The sequence below is a fragment of the Pseudorasbora parva genome, chromosome 9, assembly GCF_024679245.1.
Source record: "Pseudorasbora parva isolate DD20220531a chromosome 9, ASM2467924v1, whole genome shotgun sequence".
Classification (NCBI taxonomy): domain Eukaryota; kingdom Metazoa; phylum Chordata; class Actinopteri; order Cypriniformes; family Gobionidae; genus Pseudorasbora; species Pseudorasbora parva.
This window is the reverse complement of record NC_090180.1, coordinates 12,241,221-12,253,548: the sequence shown is the minus strand read 5'-3', so window position 1 is coordinate 12,253,548 and position 12,328 is coordinate 12,241,221. Positions and strand designations below refer to the sequence as shown.

Sequence of the window (12,328 nt, the reverse complement as noted above, 5' to 3'; positions counted from 1 at the left end):
TCCAATGCGCAAAATCGAATAGCAATCCACGCTAGTGGGTTGTTTGTGTGAGGGTGAAAGATTTCCCTAGCCCGTATTTATGAAGACCAAATCCAACTTTTCTTAATTTTGAATACCCAAACTTACAACTGTGCACAATTTCTCAACACTTCTTACTTCTTACATATAATACACTAGTGGTTACTGAGGCTTTTTTTATGAACCTACATTTTATTAGGCTTTTTTTCATTTTTGTAGGCTGCTGGTGTCAACGGTATCACACTTGTTCTTTACAGAGAGCACAGTCTGTGCTTAGAACAGAGACCGTCCTGCACTCGGTAGCGTTCTGTATCTTCCATCAATACCTCATTACTCTAAGCAGGTCCTATCACAGCTTCCAACATGAGCGAACACAGCACCGGACGAGTGCCATCCTCAGTCTGGTCCCGTGCTGAGGTGATTGACAGCTCAGTGAGGCCATCGGTGGCATCTGTTAGTGCGAGACGTCCGCTCCCAATGCCAGACTTTCTGATTAATAATTCCAAACACAGCGCGAGACAGAGCGTGGGGTCTTAGCATCCTCTACGATTTCTATCTTCATCCGAATATGTTGTGCCTCAAAAACACCCAGCCAGATAACAAAAGCAAATAAGAGACGGGAATGACGGTGCAGCTCTCTGTTAATTACGCCTGCCGATGCTGCCAGGGTGTCTGGGGAACATGGTTTTCCATGCACAATGAAAGAGATGCAATAATATATCTTTGACAACAGACTAGTCGGTCGGCGTGACCAATCATTAAAACACACATCAAATGAGGAGCACGCTGACAGCTAAATGAAATCGCAGTGGGAGGCCCAACCAGGGGAAAAAATAAAGTGACCATATGATCTAGACTAGAGGTCAGCAATTACCGGAACCACGGCCTGGATCTGTACTTACAATATATGTATTGGCAGATACATTTACATTTCGTGTAAATGAATATTATCATAAAAAGCTGCATTTGAAGCAATGTTCACAGACTACCATCAAAGAATATATAATATGTTACTATGACACGGCAACAAATGTATAATGTATAAAATAAACCTAATAAATCAAAACAGCATTTTAAGAAACTGTAGAAAGAGAACTAAAGAAAGTTTCCTTGTATTTGTTAACAACAGAATTCATAAGGATAATTCAACAATTTGAATTCTGTCATTATTTACTCACAAATAAAGATATTTGTATTAAAATATGAAAGGCTGAAAAGCCCTTTACACCAAAACTTTGATGGAATCAATATTTTATGAAGAGATCATAAAATAATCCATATGACCCTAGCGATTTTATCTCGGTTTAAATGCAAAGCGTATTTAATTTCGGCTTTTATTCACATATGAATATTTATTAATGCACACACAAGACTCATCAAATATGGTAAACAGAAGTTCCAAAGTGCTTGCTTTACGTACAAGAACCAGTGGTCTTTGTTTTATCGCATACACGACTGAGCAGATTGAAAGCACAAAGGACTTTTTTAAATGGAGGGACAGAAATCTTGGGTTGGAATAAATGACTTTCCCTTTAATATGTTTCTTATTCTGGTGAAATATTGACATCTCCTTCTTGTCTTAGATAGTTTGGCTAACCCCCATTTCCCATACGAACTGATCGGACCAATTATCTGAGCAATATGATTGAAGCCCAGTTTATAATTGTGTGTGAGTGGCGTGCAAATCACCATATACTCTGCACACGTACAATCTATTTGAATTGTATTGGGAATTTACCACTTTAAAACACTATGGAGAAAGTCAAACGTGACCTAAAACAAACACATAAACTAAAAAAGACAGAGAAAAAGACAAGAAAAAGAGGAGAAAACATCCTCCTGTACCAACAAATAGAAGAAAGCTTTTTAAACCACTCATGACCACCCATACTAGAATTGATCACGTTCTGCTGTCTTTATTGTGGTAAATTTTGACTAAATTTATAGGTAGATAATCTGTTAAGGGAATAAATTACAACTGTGGCATGTTGTAGCTAGTTTCTAAATGTGTATTTTGCTATATTTCATTACAAATGTAATAGATAAAAAGAAAGAAAAGGTTAACATTGGCCTTAGCATTGTACTAAAGAATCGCTGATGGTCTTACACTGCAAAAAAAAGCTTTTCTTACTTAATATTTTTGTCTTGTTTCTAGTCCAAATTTTGAAATATTCTTACATTAAGAAGTATTTACTAGACAAGCAAAATAGTCTTGTTTTGGGAAAAAATAACTCAAAATTAAGAGAGTTTTTGCTTAAAATAAGCAAAATAATCTGCCAGTGGGGTAAGCAAAATATTCTTAAAACAAGACTATTTAGTTTAAACCCCTGGTAGATTATTTTGCTTATTTTAAGCAAAAAAAAATCTCTTTTTTTCCCCTCAATTTTAAGTTATTCTTTCCAAAAACAAGACAGTAATTTTCAATATAAGATCATTTTAAGTACAGTTAGTTTGATCTACCATAGCACTTTAATTGAGAAAATTCTGTCAAACTGATACGCTTTTAGGTGCTTAAATAAAATAAAACACATCATATCCTATGTAAAATTGTTTAAGTAATTGTTAACTAGATTATTACTTTTTTGCAGGTATGTTATCAATGCATGCGTAGATGATACCACAAAAGACCCTTTTGCTAAATTAAACAAACAAATAAATAAATAAATGTCACGAGGGAGCATGCCCTGGTACCCCGCTAAATGGTTCAAACTTTATTGTTCAACCCAAAATTATGCCATTGGCTTTAACCTCAATTTTATGAAGTGATGCAAATGCTTTTTTTTTGTGCAAAAAAAGAAGAAAAAAGTTTACCACTACAAAAAAATCTTCAGCACACATTAATGAGAGCACCGCGACACTACTTGTTTGGCCCAACTTAATTGTTTTACTTGTAGACCACTAGAAAATATAATGGAGCACATCTCGAGAAGCACCTCTTTACATGTTATGCAGCTTCTAAAGCAGCAGCCTTGAGAGACTATTGAGGTTTTATGATCTCTAACTTTTTCACAAGATATTGTGAAGGCGATTCTAGACATGGGCGTCGGAACCATTGTGTGTGGGTGGGACAAGACCCATCCACTTTTTACTACCAATGATATTGGACCCACTCACTTTTATCATCTCTAATTCAGCACACCTATTATTAAACACGTTAGACGCTTTATTTTATCTTTTCTAATATTTTCTCAATTTTTATTGAAAATAAATGCCTTTCCGATCTGATATGTGATGGGAAAAGGGAGAAGAGCGAGTGTGGCAAAAGGCGGATTCAAACCTCTGATCGATTTGCTTCAAAACTTGATGACATGCGGCTTACCCCTATACACTATCCACGGTAATTCACACAGCGATTTCCGTAATTTTGTCTGGCCCAATCAATCATTTAGTAAACGGAAGTATATTTGTATTTAATGTAAATGGAATCTAACGTTACTCCATTAAAAAAAAAAATCTGAGAGAGAGGACTCACGCACTTTTTATTTGCTTCCGACGCCCTTGATTCTAGACCATATTTCGTCTTTCATCTTGTTGCCCTAAAAAATCAGTGACTAGCTTTCAAGGAATCTATTCATCTTAAACACACTCCACTAATATATCGCTCACCGATAGCCCTCTGTTACAGTGAAATCACAAAACATAATGCTACTTTATAAATACATCATCCTACATAATCTGATATTCAGTTTTTATACCCCTGAAACTGCTTGCGTTTTGTTTGTACCTTTGCATGCGAGAAAGCCTCTTGGATTGTTGAATTAGTGGAAAACCTCTTATCTGAACAAATTGGAGAATAAAAACAATCGGGGGTGGGGAACAAACAGCACTAAACTAAAGGTTATAAAAATAAAAAAAACAACCTCTGTCTCTATACTAAACATTAGTGGAAAATGCTAAAATCTTGCATAAAAACTGTAATTAAAAAGTTGAGAAAAGAAAAAAAAACATGTCAGAAAAGATTGATATTCATCCACACTCATAGTTTATGCCACTTTCCGCATAAATCAAAGCAACTTAAACCCCGAAACTGCTGCTGAGTTAAACATTAAATTACTTAATACATTAGAGAATCAAGTCAGTTCCACCGAGAGCTCAGGGCGGCACGTATTTATGTGCCCCTGGATGCTCAGCACATGGTTTTATGTGCTCTATATGGGCGTCTGAAACAAAAAGTCTGAGGAGAGCTACTGTACTGGGAGCAGATAAAATATGTGGGGCCGCTTGGGCCCTTTAGGGCCCCACTGATCAATAGGTTGGTCTCGGGCAGCGTCTTAGACCATTGCTGCAAGGCTGGGTCCCATGGGACAGCTGCACGGTGAGGCCCATAAGACTTTAAAAGTGAAAAATATGACAGCCAGTCAGTTTTGCTTGCATAAAATAGAGCCTCAATAGTATGAGTATTAATTTTTAATGCAGGCCGTGTTTCTGACCCTGTCCTTGCCTCTGCAGACATTGTGGCAGCTCAGCTGAAGGGAGAAGGGAGAGGTGTGCTGAGGTGAAGCTTAAACACACTGAACTCTACACAGCTGAATCTATAAAGCATATATGTGAATCATCTGCTGTTTAATATGCTAAAAGTTGTTTTATATGTGTGACCACAGAGATTGTCTTTATTAGTGGTAATAAGTGCACAGATGCACACTGACCTTTATGTTCTTGCTGAACACTAATAAAAGCAATTGGTAAATTCATACATTGTTTGTATAACCTTGACTGTAGTGTACACACATTTGCAGTGATAGATTTTTTGATAGATTTTTCTAGTCGACTAGTAGTCATTCATTCAAGCCATTAGTCAACTAAGTGCATGTTTCTATTCATTTAATTACTTAAATATATAATGGGGGGTGTACTATATAACCTATTCCACACTCAAGCGTGCACATAAAGCTTGTCGCAAAGCACTGTTTATTTTTGTGACGCGCTCCAGCTCACAGAGACTGAGAATAGCAGAAAGTGCATCCCGTTTGTTTTCTTTATCTTACAAAAGCACAATGCATTGTGGTTATTGTGAGTTTACACAAATATATATTTTATAGTTTTGAATGATGCATTATTCACATCTGTGTGAGCAAAAAGAGTTGTTTCTGCATTGTCAGGAAAAGATACAAGTGATCGCGTAAAGTTGCTACTACTTACATGTTTCAAATGATAAGCCATATTTGAAGATGATGGATGATAGGTGAACATTTGGTTCCCTTTCAGTCAGTACACTACGAGTTACATCAGTTAATAACGGATGAGCGAAATCAAGTCAGTAACTGACGTAACGTCTCCTTTCCCTTCCTTCAGGGAATGAGGGTTACATACGTATAACTGAGATGTTCTCTTTCAGTCGGTACACTACCAGTTACGCCAGTTACTGACAGAATGGGGGTTTCACTAAAATAAAATTATAAAATACTGACTAATGTATTGAAACACTAATTTGAATCTAAAATTAGGTTTAATTTTTCTTACCCCACTGGTAAAATGTTTGTTTGTTAAAATGTTTAAATGTGTTGGATTCATGCTTAAAACAATAAAAAAAAAACTATCTACCAATAATGTATAAAAAAAATCTTATTATTTAAAAATAATATTATTTTTAGTTTTTTTTTTATGTAATTGATTTTAATATTTAATCACGCTTTTCAAGTAAATCTACCTTGTTTTAAAGATATTTAAGAAAGAAAAATACTGGATAAACTAAATATTTTTTTGCAGTGTACTTCAAGCTGGATTTATGTCATTTTCTACTATAAGCCTCCCACACTGAAGCTCCATTTCTAGAGAGCAGAGAGCATGCCCAGTACTTTCACACCTGATCTAGTCCATCTGTCTGTGCAGCCAGGACCTGACCAGAGCAAGCCCAGACATCTCAGGAGCGAGAGTGCTGGCCAGCACCACACACACACACACACACACTATCTCTCTCTCTCTCTTACCAGAAACACCACCGTATGTAGTTCTCGCGCCTCTGCCAATCCCAGGCCAGGGTGTGGCGTCAGCTTTGAGCGCCATCAGTCCAGATACGGTGTTGGTGGCCGTGACTCCATCTGCCCCGCCTACAAACAACCACCGAGTTGGTTACATAAGCCTGAACCAACCACACTATATTGATGAAGCTTTTTTAGTAATATAGCTACATGTGAAAACACTGCTCTTGTTAACACTGTCAAAAAGATCAGCATCACCTCACCAGGGCCTTATTTATGAATGCATTAATGATTAGATTTTGAATCAATCTTATAGCAGACAATCTTATATTTAAATAAGTCACTGGTCTAAGTAACTGGTCTACATAAGTTACATAACTTACAAAAGTTACTGGTCTAAATTGTACAATTTATCGTTCACCCTCTTGTCTTCCATTGTAAAGGATATGAATGAGAATGAATGATGGGGTTAAATGACTTAAATTCCAGTGTAATAAATGGAGTAAGCAGAAGAGAATGTCAGGTAAAACGTCCATGTCTTTCTGTAGTCAGAATATGCTGAATACCATTTAGTTCTGTTCACACATATACAACAGTTGTACATGCTATGGAATATATAAGCATCTATTTCAGAATAAAGAAATAATTATGCACGTAATAATGCAACGTAATTTGACTGATGAAATGACTGATTAGGTTTTTTTTGTTGTTGTAATTTTTCACTTAATATTCAACAATATTATTGATCTGACTGTACTGACGCTGTTGTATGAAAACTGAACTGAGCTGGACTATGAAATATTTTTTTTGCAAAACTGCTTTATATATGAAATTAGCTAATTTAATAATTAATGATCTTTACAACGGAACTGAATCAACACTGACTTTAACTGAACAACAGCGGAAATGCATCATTTTTCTGTTATCACTGTAAAGCAGATTTGAAACAATCAGTATTATATAAAGCACTATATAAATAAAGGTGGCATGCATTTTTTAATGTATGTATTAAAATGTAGACTACTGCCTAATTTTTTTTTAAAATAAATCAAAACTTTATTCAGCACAGTAAATACTTCTATTTTCAGAACTTTTCATTAATCAGAATAAGAATCCTGAAAAATGTAACACCGTTTATTAAAAAAATACAACCGCTGATAATAATATGAAATGTTTCTTGAGCATCAAATTAACATACAATACATTGCCAAAGGTTTTGGGATGCCTGCCTTTTCCATGCACATAAACTCTAATGACATTCCATTCTTAATCCATAGGCACTGAAAGTCGACTATGGTTTGGCCCACCTTTTGCAGCTATAACAGCTTCAACTCTTCTTTTGAAGGCTTTCCATAAGGTTTAGGAGTGCGTTTGTAGGAATTTGACCATTCCTCTAGCAGCACATTTGTGAGGTCAGGCACTGATGTTGGATGAGAAGGCCTGTCGCAGTCTCCACTCTAATTCATCCCAAATGTGTTCTATTGGGTTGATGTCAGGACTCTGAGCAGGCCAGTCAAGTTCCTCCACATCAAACTTACTCATTTATGTCTTTATGGACCTTGCTTTGTGCACTGGTGCGTAGTCATGTTGGAACAGGAAGTGACCATCCTCAAACTGTTCCCCCAAATTTGGTAGCATGAAATTATCCAGAATGTCTTGTTATGCTGAAGCTTCAAGAGTTCTTTTCACTGGAACTAAGGGGCCAATCCCAACCCATGAAAAACAACCCCACACCATTATCCCTCCTCAACCAAACTTTACACTTGGCACAATGTGTACCATTCTTCTAGTAATCGACAAACCCAGACTCGTCCATTGGATTGCCAGGCAGAGAAGTGTGATTCTTCACTCCAGAGAACACATCTCCACTGCTCTAGAGTCCAGTGGTGGCATGCTTTACTCCACTGCATCCGACACTTTGCATTGCACTTGGTGATGTAAGGCTTTGATGCAGCTGCTCAGCCATGGAAACTCATAAAGTTCTCTACACACTGTTCTTGAGCTAATCTGAAAACCGCACAAAGTTTGGAGGTCTGTAGCTATTGAATTCTGCGCACTGTGCACTTCAGCATGCGCTGACCCCGCTCTGTGATTTTAAGTGGCCTACCATTTCATGGCTGAGTTGCTGTTGTTCCCAATTCCTTCCTCTTATTACCAATAATATTTGACTGTGGAATATTTTGTAGCGAGGAAATATCAAGAATGGGCTTATTGCACAAGTGGCAACCTATCACAGGACCATGCTTGAATTCCTTGAGCTTCTGAGAGTGACCCATGTTTTGACAAATAGTTGTAGAAGTGTCTTTGATTTTATACACCTGTGGTCATGGAAGTGATCGGAACACCTGAATTCAATGATCTGGATAGGTGTCCCAATACTTTTGGCAATATAGTGTATTAGAATGATTTCTGAAGGATCACATGAAGCCATCACAGCTAATTATTATTATTAAAAAAATAAAATAAAATAAAAAAAGTATATATATATATATATATATATATATATATATATATATATATATATATATATATATATATATATATACATTTTTAAATTATATATTATATATATTTTTATAATAAAAAAAAAAAAAATATATATATATATATATATATATATATATATATACATATATATATATATATATATATATATATATATATATATATATATATATATATATATATATATATATATATATATATATATTCAAATATAAAACAGTTATTTTAAATAATACATTAAAAAAATGCAGCCTTGGTGAGCAAGATTTCTTAAAAAAAAGTACAAAAACCTCAAACCTTTCACTGGTAATGTGTTTCAGAAGACTTCCCCATCATAATCAACATTTTTAGCATTAATAAAATGACTTACATCACATGTTTGTGTGTAGGTGAGGCTGCTCATACCCTCATATGCAGCTCCGGCGATGTCAACAATGTTGGTGACGTTTGGTGTAAGCTTGGCAAAGAAGGGGATGGTGGTGGCCTTTCGAACCCAGCGACAGATGTTCCTCACCAGCTCTGGGTCCTAGAGTGATGGGGGATGAAGAGTCAAAACTCATTACAGGCTTCTGTAGATCACAGAAAGAAAATGCTAAGACTTGTCTTGACATTCATTCTATACATTCAGGAACTTCCTGCTATTAATTCTGGGATACAGAAACCATGTTTGTCAAACCCAAAACGACAAAGAGCACTGGGACGTTTGAGGTGCATTTCTCATTCATTCACATTCATCTGACGGTCCATTTTAAAACAGTAAGTCTGCCCTAAATATTCACCGAACACTGGCCACAGAGCACAGAGGCAATGTTCAAAATGTGTTTTCTCTCAATCTCTCTTTTTTTCCCTCACTCACATTCAGTTTCTGTCATTCTGCTGCTCGCCCACACACACACACACACACACCAAGGACTCCAAATGGTTTAGCGATCCCCTCATGAACTCTCTCAGATGTGGCCAGGGAGGAAAACGCTGTTGTGTCTGAACATGTCGTCTGAAACACATCGCTGCCTTCATGTTGCTTTTTCACTTATGCGGCTGCCTTTTTCCACTCCCTTCCCCCAGCCTTCTCTCAGTGCAGTTCTGGTCTCTCATGTCCGTGTCATTCAGTAAGCAAAAAAATTATATATATAGATTAAAATATATCCCATGTGCACCTTTCTGATAGGAATACAGTCAAGTCCAGTTGCACAAATGCAGCAGTGATTTTTATTTTATTTTTATTTTGTTTCAAACACTCTTAAATTAGAATAAATGTTACATTACCTTCTACTATTGTTACAAAAATATAATAAAAAGTAACCATCATATCCCGTATCATTCAAAAGCTTAGAGTTGGTCAGATTTTGTATTTTGAAAGTGATATCTTATGGTCGCCAAAATGCTGAAAAAATATTTGTCAAAACAGTAATATTGCGGGATATTATTACATTTTAACTGTTCATATAAAGTATTTGTTTCTTCAATTTCACCATATAAATAAAAGGGTAACTTAGACCCGTTTTACTCCATGCCATACCAAATATATCGGCTATAAATACATGCACTGCAAGTTTTGACATTTCTAATATTTCTTTTAAATCAATAACAATCTGACGTTTTGGAGGTGACGACCTGCTGTAAAAACAAATTCATTTGACACTACGAGGTGCAGTTGGGTTTCCACCTCCCAGGCTGATTGACTAGAGATAACACTGAAAATAGGGGGTCTTGCTTCCTCTTAGCCACTTGTAATTTGAACACTGGTTCTCCCTTAAGCGACAAGCATTTAAGAGCAACAAGTCAGATTTGCCTAAAATGTCCTGCATTTTTAGTCATTTGTTAAACAAACGAGAAATACTGAAATAAAACATTGAATTGGATACAGCTCTAATCCCTCAGAAGTTTTAAATGAAGGAAAATAACCCATCTCCAGCAACATCTGGAGCAGAATAAAGTGTGTTTTATAGTGAAGCCGCATCTCCTCCTCTGTTGGTGCTGTGGTTCTGGAGAGCAACGTGATGGCAGCCCTCCAAATCACTGGCATTCATAATGAATGAGATTTGAATGGCGCGCATCTTGAGAGTAGCGCAAACTGTCATAACTCAGAGATACGGCTGATATGTGCCAAATGGAAATGTGATGTGCCTCTGTCGTACCAGGCTCCGGGCTCCTCAGACATCTGTTGGAAATGCGATGCTTCGGGGCATTTCTGTTTTCCTCTGAATATGAGCCTGTTTGTTCATAGCATGTGTGGGCCCATAAAACATCTCTTTTTTATGTTTTTTTTCTTTCCTTTTTTTGGCGAATAAGTGTCAGCGTGAGTGAAAGGAAAGGGATGAGCACAAAGCAGCAAACAAAGAGATAGAAATTAGGCGCTTTTGAGGAAAAGCCCTATTGTCTAACTTGTTGTAGCCCATCACGTTTGATTGAAACGCAGCCGCTGTTCTGCACTCCGTAATCGCTGCACAAGAAACTTTATTGTGGATCTTACCCTCCAGCTATTGTTTCTGATTGAAGAATTTGCGGGTCTGAACATGACAAGACGATGTTACTGGTGGACACTGACATGGTATGAGAAACGAACAAAGCTTCATGATGAAGATATGAGCTGCACGATATTGGAAAAAACTGACATTGTGATATTGACTTTTTCTGCAATATATTGTGATATAGAGAAATAAAAAAAATATATTTATTTTTCATTTTATTGTAGAATACAACTGTAAAATTACAATACGAATATTTACATCTTAAATGGTTAGTTCAACAAAAATTAAGTTTCTGTCAAATAATTTCTCACCCTCATGTTGTTCCAAACCCGTAAGACCTTCGTTCATCTACAGAACACAAATGAAGATCCTTTTGATGAAATCTGATATCTTTCTGTTTTGGATTAGATTGTAAAACTAATCCAAATCCAAAATTTTGTGAAGAAACATGATTGCGTTATATGATGAACAGAGTAAATTTACATAACATTCATCAGCTCATACATCAGTTGTCATAAATGGAATCTCAAGCATGTTCTCTTGGCAAAAACCAATGAGGTTCATTCTCGTGTTGCTCAGCACGTTTGAGCTTCCTCAAGCACCAATGAGGTTTATTCTTGTGTTATGCAGCTCGTTTGAGCTTCCTCATAAACCAATGAGGTTCATTCTCGGGTTACGCAGCCCGTTTGAGCTTTCTCAAGCACCAATGAGGTTCATTCTCGTGTAATGCAGCCCGTTTGAGCTTCCTCAAGAACCAATGAGGTTCATTCTTGGGTTACGCAGCCCGTTTGAGCTTCCTCAAGAACCAATGAGGTTCATTCTTGTGTAATGCAGCCCGTTTGAGCTTCCTCAAGAGCCGATGAGGTTCATTCACGGGTTACGCAGCACGTTTGAGCTTCCTCAAGAACCGATGAGGTTCATTCTCGGGTTACGCAGCCCGTTTGAGCTTCCTCAAGAACCGATGAGGTTCATTCTCGGGTTACGCAGCCCGTTTGAGCTTCCTCAAGAACCGATGAGGTTCATTCACGGGTTACGCAGCCCGTTTGAGCTTCCTCAAGAACCGATGAGGTTCATTCTCGGGTTACTCAGCACGTTTGAGCTTCCTCAAGATCTGATGAGGTTCATTCTCGGGTTACACACAGCACGTTTGAGCTTCCTCAAGATCTGATGAGGTTCATTCTCGTGTTATGCAGCACGTTTGAGCTTCCTCAAAAACCAATGAGGTTTATTCTCGTATTACTCAGCACATTTGAGCTTCCTGAAGAACCGATGAGGTTCATTCTCGTGTTACGCAGCATGTTTGAGCTTTTACAAGAACCAATGAGGTTAATATTTGGGTTACGCAGCACGTTTGAGCTTCCTCAAGAACCAATGAGGTTCATTCTTGGGTTACGCAGCCCGTTTGAGCTTCCTCAA

At 37.1% G+C, this 12,328-nt stretch overlaps 1 protein-coding gene across 1 annotated transcript in view; it reads right to left on the bottom strand.

Moving 5' to 3' along the window:
- The window catches only part of dpydb (dihydropyrimidine dehydrogenase b), a 162,353-nt gene that overhangs the window by 36,142 nt on the left and 113,883 nt on the right, over nucleotides 1-12,328 (bottom strand). The window contains exons 17-18 of the mRNA XM_067453948.1: nucleotides 8,847-8,967; nucleotides 5,946-6,065 (exon numbers count right to left, since the gene is read on the bottom strand). Coding sequence (XP_067310049.1) covers nucleotides 5,946-6,065; nucleotides 8,847-8,967 — 241 coding nt within the window. The remainder of the gene's footprint in view (nucleotides 1-5,945; nucleotides 6,066-8,846; nucleotides 8,968-12,328) is intronic.